General features: G+C 48.5%; 12 protein-coding genes, besides 1 other annotated feature; 7 read left to right on the plus strand and 5 right to left on the minus strand.

The window, feature by feature from the left end:
• Positions 1 to 1178: 1178 nt before the first annotated feature.
• On the minus strand, positions 1179 to 2818 carry FFUJ_11510 (related to polyamine oxidase precursor; the record flags this gene model as incomplete). XM_023570416.1 has 2 exons in its annotated part: positions 1179 to 1494; positions 1551 to 2818. 2 exons carry the CDS (start codon positions 2816 to 2818, stop codon positions 1179 to 1181), a joined length of 1584 nt encoding a protein of 527 aa, XP_023437532.1.
• Positions 2819 to 3972: 1154 nt separating this feature from the next.
• Positions 3973 to 4511, minus strand: FFUJ_11511 (uncharacterized protein; the record flags this gene model as incomplete). XM_023570417.1 has 4 exons in its annotated part: positions 3973 to 4005; positions 4059 to 4103; positions 4152 to 4234; positions 4286 to 4511. The coding sequence occupies 4 exons, from the start codon at positions 4509 to 4511 to the stop codon at positions 3973 to 3975; spliced, it is 387 nt and encodes a 128-aa protein (XP_023437533.1).
• A 450-nt stretch (positions 4512 to 4961) lies between these two features.
• FFUJ_11512 (related to 7-aminocholesterol resistance protein) lies at positions 4962 to 5902 on the minus strand (the record flags this gene model as incomplete). XM_023570420.1 has 2 exons in its annotated part: positions 4962 to 5665; positions 5716 to 5902. The coding sequence occupies 2 exons, from the start codon at positions 5900 to 5902 to the stop codon at positions 4962 to 4964; spliced, it is 891 nt and encodes a 296-aa protein (XP_023437534.1).
• A 559-nt stretch (positions 5903 to 6461) lies between these two features.
• Positions 6462 to 6544, minus strand: a tRNA (tRNA-Lys).
• Positions 6545 to 7858: 1314 nt separating this feature from the next.
• Positions 7859 to 9705, plus strand: FFUJ_11513 (related to putative tartrate transporter; the record flags this gene model as incomplete). XM_023570421.1 has 3 exons in its annotated part: positions 7859 to 8083; positions 8142 to 9422; positions 9478 to 9705. 3 exons carry the CDS (start codon positions 7859 to 7861, stop codon positions 9703 to 9705), a joined length of 1734 nt encoding a protein of 577 aa, XP_023437535.1.
• Positions 9706 to 10283: 578 nt separating this feature from the next.
• On the plus strand, positions 10284 to 11003 carry FFUJ_11514 (uncharacterized protein; the record flags this gene model as incomplete). The annotated part of the gene is made up of 1 exon (XM_023570422.1): positions 10284 to 11003. One exon carries the CDS (start codon positions 10284 to 10286, stop codon positions 11001 to 11003), a length of 720 nt encoding a protein of 239 aa, XP_023437536.1.
• An 866-nt stretch (positions 11004 to 11869) lies between these two features.
• Positions 11870 to 12700, plus strand: FFUJ_11515 (uncharacterized protein; the record flags this gene model as incomplete). The annotated part of the gene is made up of 1 exon (XM_023570423.1): positions 11870 to 12700. One exon carries the CDS (start codon positions 11870 to 11872, stop codon positions 12698 to 12700), a length of 831 nt encoding a protein of 276 aa, XP_023437537.1.
• A 1006-nt stretch (positions 12701 to 13706) lies between these two features.
• On the plus strand, positions 13707 to 14948 carry FFUJ_11516 (uncharacterized protein; the record flags this gene model as incomplete). Its single annotated transcript, XM_023570424.1, has 1 exon — positions 13707 to 14948. One exon carries the CDS (start codon positions 13707 to 13709, stop codon positions 14946 to 14948), a length of 1242 nt encoding a protein of 413 aa, XP_023437538.1.
• A 304-nt stretch (positions 14949 to 15252) lies between these two features.
• On the plus strand, positions 15253 to 16375 carry FFUJ_11517 (related to alcohol dehydrogenase; the record flags this gene model as incomplete). XM_023570425.1 has 2 exons in its annotated part: positions 15253 to 15420; positions 15476 to 16375. The coding sequence occupies 2 exons, from the start codon at positions 15253 to 15255 to the stop codon at positions 16373 to 16375; spliced, it is 1068 nt and encodes a 355-aa protein (XP_023437539.1).
• Positions 16376 to 16579: 204 nt separating this feature from the next.
• Positions 16580 to 18352, minus strand: FFUJ_11518 (related to putative multidrug transporter; the record flags this gene model as incomplete). XM_023570426.1 has 3 exons in its annotated part: positions 16580 to 17465; positions 17658 to 18031; positions 18095 to 18352. The coding sequence occupies 3 exons, from the start codon at positions 18350 to 18352 to the stop codon at positions 16580 to 16582; spliced, it is 1518 nt and encodes a 505-aa protein (XP_023437540.1).
• Positions 18353 to 18621: 269 nt separating this feature from the next.
• Positions 18622 to 20423, plus strand: FFUJ_11519 (uncharacterized protein; the record flags this gene model as incomplete). XM_023570427.1 has 3 exons in its annotated part: positions 18622 to 18693; positions 18753 to 18907; positions 18962 to 20423. The coding sequence occupies 3 exons, from the start codon at positions 18622 to 18624 to the stop codon at positions 20421 to 20423; spliced, it is 1689 nt and encodes a 562-aa protein (XP_023437541.1).
• Positions 20424 to 21022: 599 nt separating this feature from the next.
• On the plus strand, positions 21023 to 22105 carry FFUJ_11520 (uncharacterized protein; the record flags this gene model as incomplete). Its single annotated transcript, XM_023570428.1, has 1 exon — positions 21023 to 22105. The coding sequence occupies one exon, from the start codon at positions 21023 to 21025 to the stop codon at positions 22103 to 22105; it is 1083 nt and encodes a 360-aa protein (XP_023437542.1).
• Positions 22106 to 22397: 292 nt separating this feature from the next.
• FFUJ_11521 (related to long-chain-fatty-acid--CoA ligase) lies at positions 22398 to 24627 on the minus strand (the record flags this gene model as incomplete). XM_023570429.1 has 4 exons in its annotated part: positions 22398 to 22487; positions 22539 to 23659; positions 23712 to 24133; positions 24188 to 24627. 4 exons carry the CDS (start codon positions 24625 to 24627, stop codon positions 22398 to 22400), a joined length of 2073 nt encoding a protein of 690 aa, XP_023437543.1.
• Between the last annotated feature and the right edge of the window lie 137 nt (positions 24628 to 24764).

Below are 24764 nucleotides of genomic sequence, written 5' to 3' on the forward strand. Positions count from 1 at the left end.
GATTTGCCGACCTATCTCTACGGGGTTATGAAACCGCTGACTCGCTAAATCCGACGCTGATACTCTACGGATTTTAGCTGTTTGATCACTGTTATTCCGTAAACTGGGGTCGTTTCATGGGAGTATGAGAATTGAAACTAGTTTTGGGGATTTGCATCGGCTGCGACCGAGAGGGAGTTTTCTTGGTTTTGCCTTTTAGCTTCAGTGAGGCTTGGGGGGACCTGAGCGGGCTGACCAGACTTAGGACACCTAGAGGTACAGCACTGAGCACTGTACCTTAGCAGTCCCGATTCGAGTATCTAGCGCACCACCCCCAAATCTGAGTCAGTCTTATCACCAACAGTCCATGACATCAATTGCCAAGACTTTGCCCTCACTAACAATTTAGTCGGCAGTTGATGAGGCTATGCGAGCCGCGTCACTCTATCAGCAGGCCGCATCTGATTTCCAAGCATTTACTCCATTAACCAGAACCGATTGGGATAAACGTTTACGCACTGACTGGAAAACGAAAGGGCGGGGTTATGGTTATTGTAATCACGGCTGCTCTCCCACTCTGCTCCCACTCGGCCATGGTCGATCAATCATCAAAGAGATGGGGTAGAACCCATGCCAAGAGGTGCCCAGAAACAGGGAATCGGTTCACTCGCCGATGAGCCCCGACCTGAATGCGCGTATACCGCATTGAAGACTTTTTCAGTCGGCAAAAGCTCATACGATAGCCTCAATTAACCCTCCAAGGAGCTTGGGCGATAATGTCGTCGCAAATTGTTCGGCCCCATACGAGATTACTTATGCAGCCTGCTGATAACCAGATCCACCATCTTCGGCCCTACCCGATGTTGCGAACTCTATCATATTGAGATCCATAAGGCATTTGCAAAAAAAACAAAAATACGGTCTTGCCGTTGGGAACTCAAACTCAATGTGCGAATACTTTGGCCGAGACATTGAGTTCCTGCGTTGCCTTGAACCCCAGCCCCCCGATTTATAATCCTCCAATGCGGTATCGGCGACAACATGCAACAAACGCATTAGAATGACAGAATATTGAGTGATCCAACAAAAACTCCATTGATCCCACTATAGTACACAAGTCTTCCATCACATTACAATCATTAGCGTCATACATAATTATTTACAGTGAATCAACTTCAATCTCCTCATTCTTCCTTTTCCTATTCTTCATCCCCGTCGACGTCATACGGGAACAACCATCCGTTGTCCTCATCATACTCATCCACAAATGTCGTTCCATGAAGGTTCTCGTACCTCTCCATGTCAAACTCATCATCGCCAGCCTTTCCGTTGAGGATATTGCCAATCTTGTTAGCGATATCACGACCTTCAGTATATGCGCCATGCAGAAAACCGAAGAATTCCGCAGAGTTAGCCTCTCCGGCAAACCAGAGACGCTCAACGTTGGCGCGCATGTTCTGATGCTTCTCGAGAGTCATGCCGACAGGCCAATTGCTGTAGGAGCCGTATGCCCAACTGCGTATCGTTAGTCCACGGGTCATTCGACTGCGAGCGGTTTGTTCTTGACTTACGGTTCAGTACTCCAGCGAGGGTAAGTAAAAGCAGTTGGTGTCGTCACGTTCTTGTCGGGAAACATCAGTCTCAAGACCTCGAGAATCTGTTCCATCGTTTCATTGTTGGTCTGACGTTCCACGCGCCATGCCTGCTCTCCAGTCACAGTTCCGAAGAGAATGTTAGAGCCCGGCGCAAAACCTTCTGGGTTGAGTGACTGGAAGAGAGGGTACCGGCCACGCTCGAGAGGATCGGCATACAGGAAGAATTGCGTTTCGTTATCCCAAAAAGCCTCCTCGAACTGCATAAAGATCTTTGTGTACGTGCCCATTGCAAACTGGTCAATGGCACTTTGCTTCCAGTCGGGGAGAGGAGGGCTGAACTCGGTAGTGTTGCTCTGCAGCACGCCCAGCGAAAAGGTGCAAATGGCGTAGTCGGCCTGGATACAATCACCCTTGTCCGTTGTGATTGTCACTCCGTCTTTTCCATACGTGATGCCTTCGACAGTGGTCTTGAGTCGGAGTCTTGCATCACCGTTCTTCAGGAACGTCTTGGCCTCCTCTTGTATGATGGTGCTAAAGCCACGCTGGTCAACGACGAGGTTGCTGACATCACTGAAGTAGCCGAATGTTGCATTACCACCAGCCACTCCGAAGATAAGACCACTCTCATCAGGTGTCCAAGCGGATTCAAAATCCCATTTCCACCAGTCTGCGGCTTGCGCGTGCATGTCGTCCTTGTCTGGACGCCATCCTGCTGAGCGAATAGCGGCACGTACGGAAGTATCTTGCAAGTTTCCGAGCAGGAGACGACCGGCTTCTGCTTCAGCCTTGCTATAGATATCTTCCAGGTCTTTGATCGTGCTGCTCCAGTTTGTCTGTCCTTTGTGGTCGAATGTCAAGTACTTCTCGTAATCTGACTCATGTGACTTCAAGTTATACTTCTTTGCCAACAGCCAGATGGGATTTTCATGTGTAGCTTCTGATCCGATACCCTCAACCCAGTTGGCGCCGAACTCAATAGTGTAAGGTTGTCCATCTGCTTTCTTGCCAAAGGATTGTTTCCTCATTCGCCCCCCAATGTAGTCATTATGTTCTACAATGATGAACTGGTCGATGCCTGCTTTTGTCAAGTTTTGGGCTGCTGCTATGCCAGCAACGCCGGCTCCGAGGATAGCGACCTTGGTCTTCGTGCAGGACCCTTGCTTCTCCCGTGGAAGGACGGCAGAATGAGCTGTTGTGGATAGAGTTGTGAGAACAGCTGTAAGCTGTGTGATTGAGTACCTCATCTTGCCGTTTTTGATCAATTATTGGGGTATAGGCAAACGCGGGTCAATGGAAACATTGATGAAGTTTGAAGACCAGAACAGCAGGATGGGCACTTGGCCCTTTATGTTGCAGGCTACAAAAGAAAACACCCCTCACTTGAACGTGAATCAAGCGACCGCCATCCATACCAATGTTCAAGACCAAGGGCGCCAATTCCCTAGAAGTCTCCTAGGCTACCATGCATGTCTTGGTTCAGCTTCTCACTAGCTCGGATCACCTAGCAACACCACACCAAGTCACGATTGCCTGTGTAGATCTGGGACCAGCTGCCTATTGAGGCAGCTGGAAGCTGATCTAGTGATAAATTAATTGGCTCCCAAATCACAAGAGAGTTCAGCTGTGGCCTAGACCTCAAGGCCGTATTCTGATCACTGCGGAAGTGTCAAGGGGCCCGGGCTAGCGTGAGCTAAAAATCCCGCAATTTTACGAATTGCCAGCGACAGCCAATCCTGTAGTCTGTTGCAGAAGCTTGTTTTTATGTCTAATATCTCTGGTATTTGTCTGTCTGGGGATATTGATCAAGCTATGTCACTTCATTGCTGATAATTTTATGTTGAATAGTTTCGAGTATGCGGCTTGCTGAACCGGCGAGCGGACTTGGTTCTGCGACATGGTAATTTAAATGTGTCAGAACGCCTGAGAGAACGATCTCATGTCAACTCAGTGCCTCGCATTCAATTTCCTTTCTCAGCTTTGACCTCTTATGCCTTCTTGATTGGGATTTGGCATGAAACTATCGAGCGGTGACTCCGATAGTGTCCGTCGGAAGCTAAGGTCCGGGGTCTCGGATCGATTGCGCATGATAAGTATTGCCCCGAAAGAGAATAAACCATGGAGGTACCACTCAAGGATTGACAAATCGGACGCTTGTTATGAACTTCAATGTCTCGTCGCTCGGTATACAGCCATCACATGATGCAATTCACAATCAACCAGATCTCCATACAGCTGACACATTGGTGATGTTGCCGGACAATTTAGTTCAATTCCTGAATAATATACGCTGACTTCTTCGATGAATGATAGTTAATCACACTATGTTCTCGGAACCATCGCAGCTCTTATCATGGTTGATGCTATAAACCCAACACTTTCCCGTATGAATATTGGAACTTCATTTCTCGCCCTGCATCATCTTCATGAAGACCTAGGGGTACTGTTAGTGACGTGCGCAAGAATGAAGCTGTTAGGAAAGCTAACATCAGGGTTGATCTCAACACCAGCATTTTGCATTTCAGTCGTCAACTGCGATCCCAATTAGCACACAATTCAAGATTCAGACGGTAGACATACCGTTGTCGCTGCATCACGAAACTCCTTATCCATCATGAGTTTCATGATGTCCATCTTACTCGGTGGCCCTGAAGTGGCAAGCCCTGCGCCAGATAATCAGCCGAGGTTACAATTGATTCACCGAACTTCCATACCCTTGCTCTTGATGATGTCTCCCATCTTCTGCATGGCCTCAATGGCCGGAGGATGACGGCTCAGCTTCTCGAAGGTCTCACGAATATGAGGGTCATTCATCATTGACTCGAGCTGCTGCATGTTGGGTGGCTGATCGGCAGAGGCGAAGCGACGCGGCGTCACATGGATCTGACGCGTCGCTACGCGCAGCATAGGGCGGGCGATGATTCGACGAAGAGCAAACATGATGGGCTGTAGTTGGTGTTGAAGATGGTCCAGCAATGAGATGAGCAAAGGCTGAAAATTGATAGTGTCACGAGATGACATCAGGAATCGGCCAATGAACAGCGGGGTTTGGTGGTTTATCTTATCTTATCGTTTCTTATCACGCCGCTATGCTCCCTCGACATCGAAATCGACATCATCGCCGCGTTCTTGTCAGACTTGTTAGAGATGCCTGAAAGCAAGCTTAGTGGTTCAAATATGCTGTACTCAATAGCTGATATTGCCTTGCAGTAATTATGTCGGTCTGCACAACCTCGCTATGCTACCGCCTAATGTTCTTAGCAATTGTCTGAAAGATTGAAATAAATGAACTAGTTGAGTTGTATTTTGGAATCACCCGAAAGTCATCAAAGTTTGATTCTATTTAAACGATCGCAGTCTTTCTCTGTTTTTTCAAGCAACTGCAACATCCTAAGCTCGATACTCACGCAGATGCATGATATCCTCACCCGGCTCATCGATTTGCGTCTGTCCCCTCCACTTCATCCCTGTACCGCTCTTCACCAGCCGTCCTGGGTGGATGATCAAAAACAAGAGCATGACCAGGAACATAAGTGAGGCGTCAAAGAGGTATATGAATACTTCGTGAGATATGACGAACCCCCCTTGTCCTTGAAGGTACTCGACTGCACGGACAATACTGCGAATGATCATGATGATCGTCACAGCCTCGACGGTCCTGAAGTATCGCCGCCACCGTACCAGAGACGAATCCAAGAACGGGCCAGTTTCTTGTCTTATGCGTATGTAGAGATATAGCGAGGTGAGGATAAAGATACTCAAAGCGCAGAGTTGAACTATCAGACCAGCAATAAGAATAGTTCGGCCTTTAGAGATGGCATCTGGCTCGCCAGAAGCAGGTATGATGGCGCCTATGAACTGGCTGACAATGCATGCGATGTCGATAAGGACATAAAGTTTTGTCAACCATCGAAGGCTTATAAACGAAAGATGTTGGGAGTCAAGCGCCGTGGCAACACGCCGAAGACTCATGTAGATTGTGGCGGCTAGGAAAGGCGTTCCGGCGAGGAGAAGGACGTTCTGGAGGATAAAGGGACCTGCTTTATCAGGGTTGTCGTGGGCCTGGGCTCGGCCGAAGTAACCAAAGATCTCACCTGGATCCGTGTCAGGAGGTACCATCGCCAAGCTTATAGGGTCAACTTACAGATGCCACCAAGGATGAAGGGGATGAAGAACCAGGCTCGAAGGATGAAGAGAAATACCAGGTGGGCTAAAGTGACAATGCCGAAAAGAACAACGAAGGAGATCGCGGCAGGTTTGCTGGGCAAGTATTCGAAAAAGACGATCTGAGTCCCATTGACAACGGGTCCGTATGGCCCATGTCCGCTCATCTTCGGATACGAAAACTAGAAGAAGGATAATGATGTGTATGTGAACAACGACGTCAAGAACAGACAAAAAGTATGCAGGAAATAACTGAGACTTTTCTGGCAAAGGAAAGGCTTCGACATCAGAAGGACTCTTCTGGGGAGAACAGACATTTTGGGCGTTCTTAAGGGGGTTCTGACGATAATTTTCGTATTCTGAATGCGAATATTGAGGGTCTAGCATTGTTGGCCCCTTGACCAACCCACCAAGATGACGCGGTCAGTAGCACTGGCTCGGATTGGGTGCCATTTACGTTTATGAAAATGAGTCAAATTGTGATTAGATCCCCGCCCAATTACTTGAAGTGCGTTTCCATTTTGTGTCACCACTTTTGGGGGGCTAGAACTGCTCGTTGCTCCCACTGCGATCGCCCGAGACTAACAGTGGGCCGCCGACATAAAAACCAAACACCACCATGTTGCAGAACTATGTCATCATTCTCACTAGCAAAAGGTTCGGATAAGGTGCAAAATGGCAAAAATAGATGCCTCGCTATTGCTCGCAATCGTTTTTTATAGGAACAGCCCGATGCGGGGGTCGAACCCGCAACCTTGAGATCGCGTACTCGTAAGAGTCTCACGCTCTACCGATTGAGCTAACCGGGCGTGGCTCTGATTGGTTGCTTTTCGAAGCTGCAGTGAGACCTGAGTTGCGTTCCCCCCAGACAAACACTGTCTCCAGGGTAGGGTATCGGCAATTGACTGGACTTCTGAGATCTCGTGTGTTGTGTTGGCTTTATGCATCCCTGTCTTGGTTGGTTGTGTCATTTGAGTCGAGTTGGGATGACGTTCGAATAGAATTGATTTTCGACCACTTCGAAATTGTAATCCCTCGCCGACTGAATGTGAGTTGATCTTGCTCGCAACATGAGTGAATTCTTCTCCTTTGGGGGTCCAGCAAAAGACCACCATCACAAAAACCGGAGCCAACGGAAACGACGCGAAAATGAACTAGTTATTATTTATTCTTTGTTATGAGTTATTCTTGAAGCTTTCGTTCTTAAGCAAATTCGTATCTTGTAAAATGTGCGATTTGACTGCCTCCTATGATAACACGACATTCTTTTTGTGATCCTTCGATCAGGGGATGTCTGGCCTGGAACATCTCGGAGCAAATGGAGCGGGCGACGGACCGGGAACGGGATAATTAGACCCTGCTTCCTAGTGGCTCTTTCCATCTCCGAGTCCACTTTTGGAGACAGTGTCTCGATCTCACTGAAACGGACAAAACCGTCGTTGACTGACTACTGTTATTGCCGTCTGAACATGGCCAAAAGGCAGACAAAAATATGAGTATAAGCCCCTCGAGATTGGAAAGAAGGATGGCTTAAGTGAAAGGCCGATTAATACGAATATTTGACGAGAATTAATTTTTTCGGAGAAACTCTCGGTAATGTTGTTGACGCCATCGACTTACCCTCGCACGCGTTCAAGGGGACAGACCAACTGATGAACATGTCGACTTGATCAGCAGAGCCACCACTTCCCGAAGGACTACAACTGCGGCCTTAACAATACAGCGGAGTCCAAAGTGCGCGAGTAAGCCTGGTTCCTCTATTGGAAGTCATCTGTTTCATGTCTCACTGCACGCTCTTATCCATGCCGACCCACCGAGCTGCGCGGGACATCGGCATAAGATCTAGCAGGTTTGGAGTTTCCAGCCAATGCCATGTTGGAGAGATTACACATATTCCCCGAGAGATTGCACCATCGCCTATGCGTTGCATACATGGTTGGAAATCCACACTAGACGGGTATATGCCAGACAATCTGCACCATTGCACCATTCAATACCCAGCGCACGATATATAACAATGGGCCTTGAAAAAATGCCCCAAACTACTTATATACCGAGCTTGGCACACCGATAGGCTGTAGTTGACCGAGTACCGATACATTTCGCATCTCGGCACTCGCAGTATGGCAGACAAGAAGTCGACCACTATCGACGACCCAATCATTCAGGCGTCCGATTCCGATTACGACTATGGTTCAACACAGAAGCGCGCCTACTTCACCGGCGACACGTTTGTGTCTGGAGGAGCTACGGAGCTGTACAAGCCTATTCCAGAATATGAAGGCATTCATCGATATGATCCAACTGCCGAATGGACGGAAAAGGAGGAAAAGAAGCTAGTCAGACGGGTAAGCTCATTCCCTCTTGGCGACTTGACGCCATACTGACCTGCTTGGTGCCCTCTAGTTAGACAAGAGAATCTGCTCTTGGGTTTGCCTCATGTTCTTTGCACTACAACTCGACCGTGGCAATATCTCACAGGCTCTGAGTGATGGCATGCTTGACGATCTTGGCCTTAACACTAACGACTACAACTACGGCATGATGATCTTTTACCTCTGCTTCTTATCTGCAGAAGTGCCATCACAAATGATCTCCAAGAAGCTCGGCCCTGATGTTTGGATACCGATCCAGATGGTGACATGGAGTATCATCGGCATCTGCCAAGGGTTTGTCCAAGACAAGCAAAGCTTTTATGCAACTCGCGCTCTGCTGGGACTTATCGAGGGAGGGTTCATTCCAGATGCTCTGCTGTACCTCTCGTACTTCTATACCAACAAAGAGCTTCCGATGCGCGTCGGCTTCTTTTACTGCGCTTCCAACGGTACTTTTATTGTTGCTGCGTTCCTGGCCTATGGAATCCTTCATATGCGCTCGGTCGGGGGCTGGGAAGGTTGGCGCTGGCTGTTTGTTCTTGAGGGAACACTGACGTTCTTCATCGGCGTGGTGTCTTGGTTCTACCTACCTCCTGGCCCGACACAAACAGCTAGTTGGTTCCGTGGTAAAGACGGTTGGTTCACGGAAAGAGAAGAGGTCATCATGGTCAACCGTGTCTTGCGTGACGACCCAGGCAAGGTAAGTGAACTCAGTACCTTTACCCAGTCCAGCAACACTGACATGGAGGTACAGGGAGGCATGCATAACCGTCAAGGTCTTACGCTCAAGCTCCTCTGGAATGCACTCATGGACTATGACCTCTGGCCACTATACATGATCAGTTGGACCATGCTGATTCCCACCAACCCCGTCACTGCCTATCTTACCCTCAACCTCAAGGCCTTGGGTTTCGGCACATTCGAGACGAATCTTTTGACCATTCCTGGATATGTTCTTTTCCTGGTGCATTTGATCCTTATCTCTTGGTACTCGGAGAAGATCAACAACCGAATGGCCATTTTGCTGTACTATTCCTTTTGGTGTTTTGTGTTGCTCTTGACTCTCGAGCTGCTTCCCGCAAACGCTAGCCCTTGGGCATGGTATTCAGCAACAATCTTGATGATTGGCTTCCCCTACATTCACTCAATCAATGGTGAGGACAAGAAAACTTTTTTTTCTTTCAGTTCTTCTTTGACTGACAGTTCTGCAGTTAGTTTGACATCGCGAAACGCTGGTTCCGTTCGCACCAGAACAGTGGGTAGTGCCATGTACAACATGATATGCCAGGCCAGCTCTGTAATCTCATCCCAGGTCAGTCCAAGTCCCCATTCATCGCTATCTAGTACAGAGCTAACAATAAATACAGATCTATCGTGATGATGACAAGCCTTTATACCGACGGGGAAACAAAGTTCTTCTTGCGCTCGTTGTTTGGAACGTGGTGATGACTGTTTTCATCAAGGGATACTACATATGGCGAAACAAGACGCGAGAACGCATTTGGAGTGCCATGTCGGATGAAGAGAAGGATGTGTATCTAAGAACGACCAAAGATGAAGGCAACAAGAGGCTGGACTTCAGGTTTGCCCACTAATGTCAGAGAATGCCAACATAGAATAGAACCAGAACTGCCATTTTGGAGTACGAACCGTGAGATTCCAAAACCATCAACCGAGCTTGATTGACACCTATCATAGGCCCAATGCCGAAGGCATGGGCAAATAACACAAAAGGGCCGTTATTCCCCATGTTCACATATCAGAACAGTCATCAGGCCGAAATGCTTTCATTTTTGCTCATGACCCCGAACAGAAATACACGTGAGCAGGTGCATTGTTCGAAAAACACCTGATACTGTGCTCTCTCACCTTTGTTCAAAATGGACAAACTAGAAAACAATAACTCTCATTTAACAACGCTCTTTCTTATTGGTGACCAGACAGAAACAAAGGAACAAGCTAAGAAACCCATGCAGGACCTGTGAACACCTTAGATCAGATCTCAATGCACGACACGGAACTGCAGAGATTTCGTAGTATAATAAGGGCCCAAAACTCGCCTCCGGGTTCTTCGTTTCTACTCATCTCAGTTACCCCGCTCCAACCTTTCTAGCTAGAATCAACCAACCACTTCTACCAACTTCAAAAACGATTTTCGGCCCCAGACACCGAAATGGAGTCTATTTGGAATAAGTATAGCGACGACAGAGCAGCCGTCATTGAAGATACGTTCACGATCGCAATGAATCGTGGTCAACAAGAGTGGTCAAACGCTGACAGAGACGCCATGAGTCAAGCAGTTGATGATATTGTGTTCTCTCTTGGAGGAGAAGAGGGCTTGACATTCGTGGAATTTGAAGTTCTGGTTACGCATGCCGCTCGCGTCGATCCGAGAAGCCAGCTCGGCTTCCTCGACAGCGTGTCCGATACCATCCGGGCTTCTCGTAGCCCTGAAGCCTTCTCAGAGTATGATGAACGATTTCTGAATTTTGTTGTGGGCATCCACAACGGACTCACCGTTGCACGTGGAGCCAACCTGGGCTTGCTTGTCCCACCACCTTTGGCAGATGCTAACCTGGCTCAGCATGTTCTTTGTCAAGGGCCGCCTCCCGTTAACTCCATGCAATTTCCAAGCTGCGATACCACTCGTACTTGGAAGTCTGAGTATGAAGAGGTCAGCGGCGCAGGTAAGTACACCAGCTCGGTCGTTGAGACTGTAACTGGTGATGCATTCGTGTCCGGAGGTGTTTATAGCACAACGTCGACGACCTCAAGTTCTTTCACCCCCTTATGCACCCCCATGCTTGGAATCCGTGAGGCTTCGGTTGATGTCAGGCAATCTGTCGAAGACTTTGCAGAGTTGACCCCTGAGACTGGATTTGGTGGTTTCTAGAGCACCTTGGAAGGCATGCCGGGCCTAAAAGCCGAGTCGGATGCCCCAAGAGCTCTATCTATCAGTGCTTGGGGTGAAGGTAATTCAGGTGCTGGTTTATAAGAAGGCTTCAAGTTTTGGATGGCATGAGTTTGAGAATACGACTGTAGAAATGGGTACATAACAAGGTAAGTTTGGACACACGATTTGCTTTTGCTTTTGCTAGAACTGTCAGAAGCCTTAGAAAAAAGACAAATATTACTTTTATTGGATCATGGCCCTTATGTAAGCCTCGACTTTGTCTTTTGTGAATTGCGTGATAGCCGCTTGGATGGTCGATGGACTTGGTGACCAGGACAGGACCCGATAGTTCTCACAATACTAGACCGTAACGAGCATTCTACAAGCTGAACAATGAATTGCTGTAATAACGACAGATTATTGTATAGATATTGGTATTTGACTTCTGCAATGTGTTCGTAATTGTTAGGTGCGTCGTTTCAGTAACCGAAAACAGCCAGATCAAAGACACCATGTCTAATTGTGCAAGTCTGCAATTGGCTAGCACCGAACCCAATTGTGCCACTTGACTTGAATAACCATTAAATCAATGCTATCCGGATAGCTGCATCGAATCGACGACCGACGATGGCATAAGACGCAAACGGCATGAATGGGAACCGTGTCTCGGATGCTAGCAGCTGGGGATCGGAACAAACCAATGCCGCAAAGCAGTTCGGTATTCTCTAGACGACCAGATGCGAATACATTGAGTAACATGGAGATGAACATAAGTAGAGATCTCCTCAAGATCTACTTTTCGCACATTCCAAACCCCCTCTCCACTGCCGCTCGCTTTCTTCACTTAACATCAACTTCATGACACAATGAAGTCCACGGTCGCTTTCTTTATTGCCCTTGCTGGCCCGGGTTCTGCACGCCTTTACAAGCGCGACGAATGCGCAACTGCATGCACTGATGCATATAATTCATGCCGAGTTGAGCCAGATTCCAGTCAAGCATTTTGTGCGGAGGACTACGAAAGATGTCTGGGATTCAATCCATTCCTGGGCTCGAACTCAATCACAGCCCCGACAGCCTGTTCTAGAGGCGCTACAGGTGCCTCAAACACGGCAGCTGTCGAGTCGACCGCTGTTGCCAACACGCGCTCAAGGGTTTCCAGCTCCTCAGCACCCGCATATGGAGGGAGCTCATCTTCTCCTATTGGCATTGACACCACGACTCCTGCTGTTAGTACTGACACCAGTATACCTGAAACATATGACTGTGTTACCGAGTGCAACGATGACTATAACACGTGTCGCACCGCACCAGACGCCAATATGGCCAGCTGTGCCGCACAGTACGCCCAATGTCTCGGGTACAACCCTTTCAATGGAGGGGGATCGCTAGTTACTGCGACTGCTTGCTCTCTCCCTGCTTCCGTCATCCCTCAAGTTACTCAGTCGAGCTCAAGTCAGCAACGATCACAGATGGCTTCAAATTCTGAAACTTCTCAACCTGATACAGCAGCTGGACTGGCAACATCGCACCAACAACCAATAGCCACTTGCGATGCTGGTGCATGTATGGGGGGTACCACAACCGATGGTGGAACACTAGGGATGGCGACTGAGTCCCCGGTAATTGTTGATTCGGCTGGAAGTATTACACCTTGGATAAGCCTTGTGGCTTTGGCAATTGCTGTTGCACTCTAGGGCTGGGCACAGAACTATCTGACATAGACTCCGGTCTTGTATTCGCCTTGCTACAGCATAAAACTGATAGGAAGAAAACCTAGAACGCGACTCTTGTACCTCCTTCAGGGCAAGGAGTATGCCTCTAATGCGTGGTGCTGAGACGGGCCGCTTTGGTGGACGCATTAGAGCTCATGCCCCTTGCAGGGAGGCACAAGCGTCATAAGCTGGGGATTTACTTTTATTAGCTCTACCCTGTAACAAGGTGAATACAAGAGCGGGATGTGTGGTTCGGAGCTTATAAGTACTACAAATAACTTAGCACTGTATTCACAAGAGCTATCCAGTGCACAATCTAAATGTACAGCTCTTCGTTTCTGTCTCCCAGTAGCCCTCACACGCTGCTAATGATTTTCAGGTGACTTGTCAACCCTTTCTGTCCCAAAACTGTCGGGGTCGAGCCCATTCTGGTTTCTGGATTTCGTCCAGGGTTGTATCGCATTCTTCAGAGGGAAAGCCTCTTGACAGGGAGCGACGAGATTTTCGTGATGGCATATTCCACATAGGAACCCTCATCCTCTGTTCACGGGTGTTAGGGACACACAGAAAGAAGAAAGGTTCTTCCGAAAGAAATATCGAGACTTGTCGTCTGTCTCTCGTGTTTCTGGGCTGATCATGTTGAAAGCTGCAAGCTCAATGGCAGCCCTTAGCTCAGTGAGCTATGCAGGAGCATGATGTTTTGCTCGATTAGTGTCGGCTTGTTCTCTGAGCGCGCTTCCTATGTCATATGAGCCTTCAAATCGGTGGAGGATTCGGCCTGGGGAGGTTGCAGCCTGTCGTTTCCTTGTTCTGGTTGGTCGAGGCCTGCAAATACCATTAATCAGCTGGTGGAGACAAACAGCGGAAGACTAACCGTAACGAGCAGTATCTCATCAGCAGTCAATCCCTGAGCAGGGCTCACCATCCGCAAACAGCCTTGCGCTTACCATAGCAGAAAATCAGCAAATCTTTTCCCATGAAACCAACAATGAGCCGGATAGGATTGACTCGATACGAGGTGAAAGCCTGCAAGGCCTGTCAATCGTCCAAGAGGAAGTGCACCAAGCAGCAACCCAAATGCCGCCGTTGTGACCTTCGCGGCTTGGACTGTCTCTATGAGCCTTTACCCAACACCTTTGTCTATCAAGCTACACAGAACTGCGGGGGACAAGCTTCTCCATTGGCAGACTTGCCAGAGCCACAGTTGTTGCAGTCAGGCCAAGATGACAGTTGGTCTGAGCTGGTAGACATAGGAGTGGACAGTCATATGAATCATCAAAGCACACCGGGTACTATCTCTTTAGAAGACCTGAAACTGGCTTGGTTCCTTGTTCCAGAGTCTTGGAGGGTAGTTCCGGTTCGAGAGTCAAATAGGGCGCATCTAACGACGGACATGATCCGGGGGCTTCTGTACCAAACAAGAGATTGGCTGGAGGATTGGACAAAAAGCGGAAGTAATGTGTTTGTGCATCATGAAATTTACAAAAATAGTCTCCCTGACTGCATCAGCGATGCTTTCACAGTACTGTATTCATATTTCTCAAGGACACCGGAGACCAGTGAGATGGTGCTCCGGATTGCAGAGCAGAAGGCGGAGAGGTTATTGGTGTCTGAGGGCAACAGAAACACAGCTGGAGACATTCTGAGTAGCCTAAGTCGTGTACAAGCACTCCTGGTTTATTGCACGATCCGACTACTGGACGGTGATCTGCGACAACGTCACAAGGCGGAGCAGCATCTTCGGACCCTACAAGATTGGACAAAAGAAATGATGAATAATGCTCTCGAGGCTACGAATAATGGAGACATGATTGTCAAGAACCATCTCACGAATGTAAGCCCTCAATATTTCACATTACCGCTGCTTTTGGGACAGTTCTCTCCTGAGCAACTACTCTGGCATTCGTGGGTACTGTCAGAGTCTGTTCGAAGGACATGGTGTGTATCCATGGGCCTTCAATCAGGCTATGAGCTGCTGAAGACTGAATCTGGTCCCTGTTACGGGACCTTGCCCATCACCACGAGAAAGGGGCTTTGGGAAGCGAGGTCGGCGTTCGCCTGGACCAAAATGTGTGCGGAGAGCAACATTGGCTTTATGTGCAGGAATGATCATGAAAAGGTCATGTTGAATATGGAGCCCGCAGATATCGATGACTTTGCGTCATGTATGATGGAACTCGATGTTGGTCCCGACAGGATGGCAAGATGGAAATCTGAACGCTCGGGGTGAGATGAGAAGAATCAAGGGATTTCAGATCAGCCTCTCGACAAATCGTAAGGCATAAGTAAGATAAGAGGGAAAGGATAGGTGATGTAAGTTCAGTGCGTAATTCCGCTCCTGCTTGCGGATGCTTTGTTATCACGCCCCGCAGATCCGCAACCCTCCGCTGGCTGAGTCAACAACAGGAAAGGAATGCATCTATCAAGAATCAAATATTTAAACACAATGACACTGGCCGTACTAAACCACATCCTTCTTCATCTCAATAACAACTCCTCAACTCCTCATCTCCAGAACCTCAGAACGGCCCATCATGGCAAGGCAGTGGATTCTCAACGACCAGCAGGGCTTTGAGACGTCACTCAAGTATGAGACCAAAGTGCCCATCCCGTCCAAAGACGAAGTAGGTTCAAATGATGTTCTAGTCAAACTCCATGCAGCCAGTCTCAACTATCGAGACCTAGTCATTGCTGCATCAGCTGTACGTATCTAGATGTCCAAAGGTGTCGACGTTGACATAAACTGACAAAACTTAGCAATTCGGCCCCATCACCCCACCAATGGTCCCTCTATGTGATGGAGCAGGCTCAGTCGAAGCCGTTGGCTCTTCTGTCAAAGACTTCAAACTTGGCGATCGAGTCATCACTTTCCCTGCACCAGACGTGGTGGTGGAGAGAGGTAGCGATGCTGATGTCAACATGTCAGATGTACCGACCATGCTCGGCTTGGGTACCAAAGGAACGCTTCGTACCCATGGAGTATTCTCGAAAGGCGCTCTTGTTCATGCGCCCGAGTCTGTCGATTGGCTTCAAGCTGCCACTCTCCCTGTCACCTGGATCACAGCTTGGAACGCTCTCTCGGAACTAGGCAAGGATCAAATTGGACCACACACCTGGATCCTGGTTCAGGGAACTGGAGGCGTCAGTGTAGCGACCCTGCAACTTGCATCATCCTTTGGGCTCACCGTCGTTGCGACTACTTCATCTCAAGAGAAGGCAGAGAAGTTGAAAGGACTTGGTGCAACTCACGTTGTCAACTATCGCGGGAATGCTACTGGATGGGGCAAAGAGGCGCGATCTTTGACACCTGATGGAGTAGGCTTCGATATGATCGTGGATATTGGCGGTGATGAGACACTCAAGCAGTCGCTCGAAGCAGTGCGCCCTTATGGGTCTATCCAAGTCGTTGGTGCTGTTGCGCAAGACGCTGAGGTCGTTCCCATGATGGGGGCTCTAATGTTCACGTGCACTATTCGTGGGTTTCTTATGGGTAGCCAGAATCAGTACAAGGATCTTGTGCGATACATCGATGAGAAGAAGCTCAAACCTGTATATGATGACACGGTCTTTGAGCTGGCAGATGCCAAGGAAGCTTACAGGAAGCTGAAGGAGCGGAAGCACTTCGCCAAGGTCGTCATCCGCATCGACTATGAATAGATCTGCTGCTGGGAGAATGAGTTGGAGCTTTTAAGAGAGATCAGGTTCTGAATACTTTGGAATTACAATTATTTATCTAAAAATATATATATGATAATTGAATCATATGAGAGTTGTTGTTCCATAAATGGTCATTATCGAGATGTAAGAATGCCGGCTTTCTCTCTTCAGTAACTGTTTATTAAATGTTAGTTGACCCATGTCTTAGTCTTCAAAACGCTGATTGCCACGGTCTTGGCTCTTGAGGTCAATCTCCTCAAGAAACATTGACGTCAGCAACCCCAAAGCACCCAAGCCGGCCATTGTGTAGAAGACCGTGCGAAAACATTCGAGGTAGACTCTTAGCACTTCATTAAGTGTTGTCGGAAAAATGCTCAAGGTCCTGAGTTCTTTAATAAAAGCAATGGCTTTGGATGCATCCTCCAAAGGTGCCAGAGGCCCCGCAAGTTGCAACGAGCTTGAGGCGATGGTCTTTGCAAAGACAGTGTTGAATATTGCAGAGGCGACGGTCAGACCGATCAAACCTCCAAACATACGAATCGTGAGAAACTGCCCGATTGCAACGCCTGTATCATCAACATTTTTGACGCTGGCTTGCATCGGCAGAAGATTGAGTCTTAGAAGAGCAACACCTGTTCCCCATATCACAGGGATTCCGTAGAGCATCGATGAAGGCGAACTGAGATTTAGGATTGCCAGAATCCCAGTACCGAGAGCCAACAAGGCCCATGAGAGCCTCAGTAGCCAGGTATAGCCTCCAAATAATGGTACCATCATCATAGAGATTACTGCGATGAACACGCTAATGATAGACGTTGGCAACAGAAAGACAGCTGACTTGATCGGCGTTTCCAGATACACAGCTTGATAAATCAGAGGCAGATACTGAAGTAACGAAACGAGGATGGCTCCGTGAATGAACCCTCCAAGCAATGTCATGTTGGCAGTAATGGAGTGGAACAGCCGATGAGGCATGATTGGTGCTGCAGGCTTCGCTTCGTAGAAGATGAAAGCGGCAAGCACCAAGACACCCAAAATCATAGGAACCAAGGTCTCCCATGCGGCCCAAGGAAACAAGGAGCCAGCCCAACTCAGCGGCAACACAAAGATAGTGATACCAGAGACAACGAGACCCATTCCAATTCAGTCAAGGCGTTCGATGTTGCTGGCAAGCGATGCGTCCATCGTGGCAGGCCGTAACTTGAGAAAGAAGAACACCAAGGGGGTTCCAAACCCAAGAATGGGGAGATTGATCCATCCGATCCATCGCCAAGTGGCGTACGTAGAAAACAAAGCACCTACAGATGGTCCAAGAATATTGCCCACTGCATTTGGGATACCCATCAAACCCAGATATTTTGATCGTTCCTCGAGTGTTGTCATGTCAGCGAGGATAACCTGAATAAGAACATCGATGCCACCGCCGCCAAAACCCTGGAGTACACGGCCCACGATTATCGTTTTCATTTTCTGAGCAACAGCAAAGGTAACTGATCCGATGAAAAATAGCCCAATGCAGACGTAGAGTGGTGGTTTTCGGCCGAATGCGTCTGATATGCTTGCCCACACCGGTTGCATTACAAGACCGCATAGTGTATAGGATAGATTGGCCCAGAAAGACTCTAGACTCGAACCTTTGAGGTCATTGGCTATTGTCTGGTGCAAGTGTCAGTACAAAAGCGAGTACGAGAGGAGTACGAAAGATGGAGATGACCTTACCGGCAACGCAATGCCAAGTGCTGTTGCATCTACTTGGAATACGAACAGTGTAGCAGACAAACCTATAAAAGCCAACCTGAAGGCCACAGACTTTTTCTGCTTTGGCTGCCTGCCTTCATCAACTTGCAACGCTTCCGCATCTTTCGATGATGAATTTTCCTTGGCGTTCTTTACCGTCTCAATTTCAATGTCATGACTGTGTTGTACTGGAGATGCAGAGATCCCTGGACTGCTTGTTCTGGCGTCCGATTGTTCCATTTTGAGCACTTCGCCGAATTAATACAGTCATATCCATTATTCTTTATGGTAGAGACAAAAGATGTGTCACGTGTTGTGGTGAGGCCTCCTTGAACCACTGCAAGGGGTTTAGCTGAGATTCTGAAGGATCGAAGGGATCCATAATATCCGGCTAAAACGGAATGAAGCAACTGATTTTCGAGCACCCCACGATAGGTAGTTCTACACTGGTCCCAGCTCACACTGGTACTGATGGCACTGTGATCCTGAGAGACTCGTGATTTCTTGTCATGTCCCATTTTATGCATATTGCATATGAAAATTCACGACTTCTCGGAGTTTCGGGCGCTGGTAATAGCAGGGTAAGACAGGCAACCCCCAGTCGCCTCGTTCGCTAGTGCTTACGGCTCATTTCCTACAGTGCCACCGAGTGTCCAAGTCGGAGAACCACGAAACACCGAACAATGGCCTCGCGAGATGCACTGGCTGTTCAGAAGAGAACGAGAAGCAGTGTTCCAAGGAGGAGAACAGGATGCCAAATATGCCGGTCAGTATACTTCTCATTTTCTCCCACCAGTGATTTTCATCTTTGAGAAGAAAAGGGGAGACAAGTAATTGACATTCTTGTAGCAAAAGAAGGATAAAGTGTGATGAGAGTAAGCCGAGTTGCGCGAAATGTCTTCGATCTGGATGGATATGTGACTACGGTGCTGTATCGGCCTCTTCTGAGAGCGAATCCTCCCCAGTTATGATGTCAGGATCATCAGCTCTCTTGCCCATCGCCAGCTATTCCATCCCATTCAAGATTCCCGGAAGCCAGAAAGACCGGAGACTGCTCCACTACTTCTGTGTCCAGGGATCAGAGGATATCTCCGGGTTTCTGGCATCGGACTTCTGGTCTCAAACTGTGCTCCAGGCTGGACACGAAGATCTAGTGGTTCGGCAGGCCTTGGTTGCAATGAGCTCACTCCACCTAGACTACATATCGTCAAGTCCTGACAGAGCATCGGTAGCCAGTCCCGAGACCTTGAGTCTATACGGCAAGGCTCTACGATCACTGGGGAAGCGGATAGTTCAACCATCAGACGGCACTACAAGGACTGCTTTGGTCTGCTGTATTTTGTTCTACTGCTGCGAAAGCGCCATCGGCGACCGCAATGCAGCACTCCAACATCTCAGCAACGGCCTCAAGCTTCTGGTGTCTGCTCAACGTGAAAACGCCGCCGACGAGTCTAAGGGTATCGAGAGGCTGACCACTATTTTCGAGCGCCTAGACATGCAAGCTAGCTTCTTCGAAGACGACCGGATACCAACCTTCGCTTCACCAGAGTACAAGTATGAAGAGCCAGATCTTAGTCTGTTGTCGCTGCGGAAAAGCTTCTTAGGGCTGGAGGATGCTCAGCAACGACTGGTTAAACTTCAAGCATGGTTGTATCGTTTCGTCAACAAGAACGCCGAATTCTATCAGGATGCAAAAGAGTCGCTGAGCTTGGACACCTTAAAAGAGAAGTCTTCTTTGGAACAGGCTTACAATGCCTGGATCGAAGGCATCAACGAATTCGAGAACAAAGATCAGCACGATGGCCAAATCTTGCACGGTATTCGAACGCTTCTGGTTCACTTCCACGTTTGTCAAATGATATTGCAATCAAAGTTCCCTCAAGATCACGGCGTGTTTGGTGCCTCGCCTAATCCGACCGCTCATCACATACTCGATCTGGCTGAGACCTTGCTCGAGTATACTACACAGGTCAACGCCTCTCCTAGTGCTACCAAGACTCCGCGGCGCAATTTCTCGCTAGAAACCGGAGTTGTGGCTCCATTGTTCGCACTGGCAATCAAGTGCTCGGACGACTCAGTGGCTACAAGAGCTGCTCAAATGCTTGCCTCATCGCACAGAAGGGAGGGTTTGTACGATGCTCAGACCATGTCACACATCATTAATGAGCTCAAAATATCACGGGATAGTGCTACGCAAATCAAAGACGAGGATAGATGGGGTATAGAAGCTGTGACTCCACTAGAATATCATATACCTGAGCAGTATGATGGCGGTGGTATCGACAAGCTTCTTTGGTCCATGAGGCTTTGAGACCATTCACTCTGTGGGCTCCCCAGACCACATAAGCGCAGAGTTAGATACTAGTTGGCGAAATGGAGTGTGTTTGTAATTTCCAACTGTTTCCCTGTCCACTTTATTGGGCAGTCATCACAATTAGGTTCCTTGCCGTGCGGTGTAGCTGAATGGTTGTAAGCCCTAGTATGAAATGAACGTCTTCCGTTTATTCGTGAGGCAGAAGTAAGTTTCTGCCTTGTATAGAGCCATGAATTTGCAATTGCTTCTCACTCGTGTGCTGATGACGGTCCGCCCCTGGCTGTGGATGAGATGCATGGTCCAATAAGGATGGTCGCTGTGAGGGAACAAGGCTGACTGGAAAGGCAGACACCTCTGGAGTTGCCCAACGACTGTTATCAGCCCAAATGCGGGGAAAGCCTGGATTATTTGGCTTGTGAGTTCTGCACAGCCGAGCAATCAATTTCCATATAAGAAATGAATGGTGGGCCCAATATATGTCGTCGCGTTCACTTACAGTTCATCTCAGACTCACCTGCGGATCGAATACCTCGAAGTTCATTTCACGTAACCTCAGGCTTCATCATAAAACATCCCCGCTGTTGAAAGCAACAACAATGGCAGTCAGCCCAGACATCAGAGAGGATGGAGACGCAATTATCGACGCCTGTACATACCACAGGAGGGAATTCGACAGGGTCCTGATACGAACGAATGAGAGAAAGATCGACGCACCATTTCTGCTGTCTACCCCGGACAGTGTCCCCTCTTCAGGCCTCGGTATCTTGAGCCGACTGCCTGAAGAGTTAACCCTCATGATACTTCGAGAACTTGACATTCTCTCATATCTGCGTTTCCGGCGCGTAAACAACCGTGCACGCAGCATAACGACAGCATCGCGCGAGTACAAAACTGTGGTGGAGCATGGACTTCAGGGACTGAAACCACTGCTAAAGGCAGAGCTAGGTCATGTTCTCACCATCGCCCATTTCTACCGGACGCTCGTCAGTACCCAGTGCGAGCTTTGCGGAAAATTTGCAACATTCCTATATCTTATTACTTGCCAGCGATGCTGCTTCACTTGCCTGCAAATCTCAGTCGACCTGCACGTTCTCCCTATCCCCGTACCTAAAGTGTTCGCAAAAGCAGTGCACAGCTCAAGTAAGGAGATTGAAAAGATGTGTGGACCTAAACTTCGAGTGGTCTACGGCAAATACTCTCTACAGCCATGGCCCAGCGTCAAGAGACCCAGATATCTTGTACAGGCCAAGCCTGTTGTTGAGAAGCTCAGATCTCTTGATTCTTCTCGAAGAATCTCAAAGTCGGTACTTTCACATCAACCACAAGGTCAATCTCACGACGAAATAAGACACGACTTTTGCTACCGGTATATGGCTGCGGCCGCGTTTCCGTGGTATGATTTGAGTAATGACAGGGTGGAAACAGGGTTGAATTGCAAAGGATGTCAGTTCCGCGTTGAAGAGTATGAACGCACGAACAGACGTCAAGATCCTCCATGGGGTTTCAATGATAGGGATCGGGTGTACTCGCGCGAGGATTTCTTGTGTCATTTCGGATCTTGTGCGCACGCCCAGAAAGTATGGGCTGACACACAAGTGAACCGACGGGCGCCAGAATCAGATTTCACGCGCGATGGCGGAATTATGCTGCGTTATGAACCTAGACATGAACTTCATTGACCTTGCCGTTCAGCAATATGGCGAATAGCGACGGTTTCCTGGACGGTTTCTGGGATTTGCCCCATCGTTCTCCATTCCTCCTCGAGTGTTTCAGTGGGTGTAAGCCTTTCCATAGTAAGAAGTCACATATCAAAGGAACAGTAGTTATTTAGTTCGAAACCCGAGGACATAGTTCTAGAACATACAGTTTGACATCGAACAACCTACAAACACATTACAACTGCCAAGTATTGCTGGAAGCTTATCTCCTGAGCTACTTCTGTAACTTCATCCATAATATACATAAACGCCTTCATGCGTTCTTGAGTGCCTCGTGGATCTCGCTTTTATATCTGGTGTTTATAGCCCGTCGGTTAAGCTTTTGAGTAGCTGTAACGAGGCCCTGTGTAGTTGAGTCAGCAGGATTCAGGTGTCAGAATATGGGCGGACCTACACTTGCTGGAGTCCATTCCTCTGGTGTTATAACTATGCCAGTAACAATCTCGGCACTCGATAGACCGCCTCGCTTCCCAGCTGCCTGCAGATCTTTGAGCAATATCTCTTGAACTCGAGGATCACTGTGCATGCTATGCTCATCGATACCCATCTCTCGAGCGATATGGAGAAGAGAGGTCTCGTTGGGCATCACGACAGCAATAGGTCGAGAGTGGTCAGAGTCGGCATATGCCATGACGTTCATGATACCCTGCACGCCGCGATAGATAGCCTCCAGCTTCTCTAGGGCAACATACTCGCCACTGAGTAACTTTACCAGGTTTTTGATGCGGTCGATCACACGAAGATGGCCATCAGTATCGAACTCGCCAACATCTCCGGTTTTGAACCAACCATCTTCAGTAAAGCTTCTCTTGGTTTCTTCCTCATTATCATAGTATCCTAACATAACGGCTGCACCCTTGATCAAGATCTCACCTTGCGGAGTCTTCGTATCGGCAGAGTAGCCGACTTCGGGAGCAGATACCAATTTGACCTCGATGGATCCCGGGATTGTACCAATCGAATGGAGGGTGAACTCAAGGGGGGATCCTAATGATCCGTTTGCACAAGTTTCGGTAAGACCATAACCTGTGAACATAGGAGCAAGCACGAGGGACAGGAAGTGTTTCGTCGACAGAGAGATGGCGCTTCCACCATTGAAAAGGAATCGGATTCTGCCGCCAGTCATCTCTCGAACCTTTCCAAAAACAATGCTGTCAAGCAGACAAGCACCAGGTAACTTGTGCTTGACCATGAAGCTCTTGTATGCAAAGGCACGCCAGAATAATGTTCGCAGAAGCACGCTTGCGTTGAGTCGAGCCATGACACCTTTTCTGATAGTCTCGTACACTTGCGGAACGCCGGGCATGATTGTAGGCGCCAGCTCACGCATGTCTCCAGCGCAGTTCCTCACTGACGTATCGGACAGGGTCCGTGGATTACCGTAGCCAATAGCACCGCCAAAATAGTACCCGAGATTTTCAAGAGCCATTTCCAAGACATGGGCAAGGGGAAGATATGCAAGCAAGACGTCGTTGTGAGTGACACAATCGGAGACGCACGTGTAAAGACCGGCAACTAGAATGTACATCAACACCGAGCATCGAGGGGAAAATGGAGATCGTCTTACTGCCTGCAATGAGATTGCGGTGCGCAATGCGCACGCCCTTCGGAACGCCCCCAGATCCTGAAGTGTACATGACGCAGTACAAGTCATCGGGTTCGGGATAAACAGGATCTAACATTTCGCTCGCTCCAGCCTTGCAAAGTTCGTCGAAGCTAATTACTTTGACCTTTGGATGTGAGGTCTTGAACTCTTCCAGGAGTTCCAACCCGCCGAAGATGGATGCTTCATTCACGATCAAAGTGTGAACCTTTGACTTCTTGAGAGGCTCTGATGCCGTTTTCAGCAGATATGGGTCGATGTACATGACCTCTGCTTGGGTTTGGATGAGACTGTGTTCAAGACCATTCGATCCAAGGGAGTCGTAAGCTGTGATGATCGACATGGACTGTGTAGCACAAGCATGCGATGTAGCGATCCATTGCGCACTAAGTCGACCTGATCAGGCTGTGATCAAATCTCTCAGGAGGTGATGTTCATACCTTGTAGACCCGAATAGAAATACTTTATCACCACGACCAAGTCCCAACTTGCGTAGGCCTGAGCCGACTTCAAGACAATGCTTCTCATACTGCTTGTACGTCAAGAAAGAAAAGCCAGACAACTCGAAGTATGTCCATTCCTTTTCCACCTTCTGCACCTTTCCGTCTACTTTCTTGTCGAACTGATATGTTCCTTTGTGGAGCTGAATCAGCTTTCTAGAACCAACAGCATTGCTTTCGGGGAACAGTCGTGCGCTGCGGCGAATGATGTCGAAGACAGTGCGAACATCTTCTGATGGGCGTTCAATCAGGCCATCGCGTGCCCTTGGGTGTCGACGGGGAACAGTTTCATTCTCCTTCTTCTCATATCCAGGCGATTCGATGGTGAAAGGTGGTTTGAACACCTGATGTAAAGGCGTAATGCCTGAGGTATGCGCCATTCTATCGTATGGCTACTAGAAGGATGCAGTTACAAAAGGCCTTATTGGAGATGATTGTAGAAGTCTGACAAGCCTTTCGTGTCGGGAGGCGAATATGCCGCAAGACATGAGATCTGAGAACGTTGACGTTGATGTTG

This window comes from Fusarium fujikuroi, chromosome FFUJ_chr11, assembly GCF_900079805.1.
Source record: "Fusarium fujikuroi IMI 58289 draft genome, chromosome FFUJ_chr11".
NCBI classification, from domain to species: Eukaryota; Fungi; Ascomycota; class Sordariomycetes; order Hypocreales; family Nectriaceae; genus Fusarium; species Fusarium fujikuroi.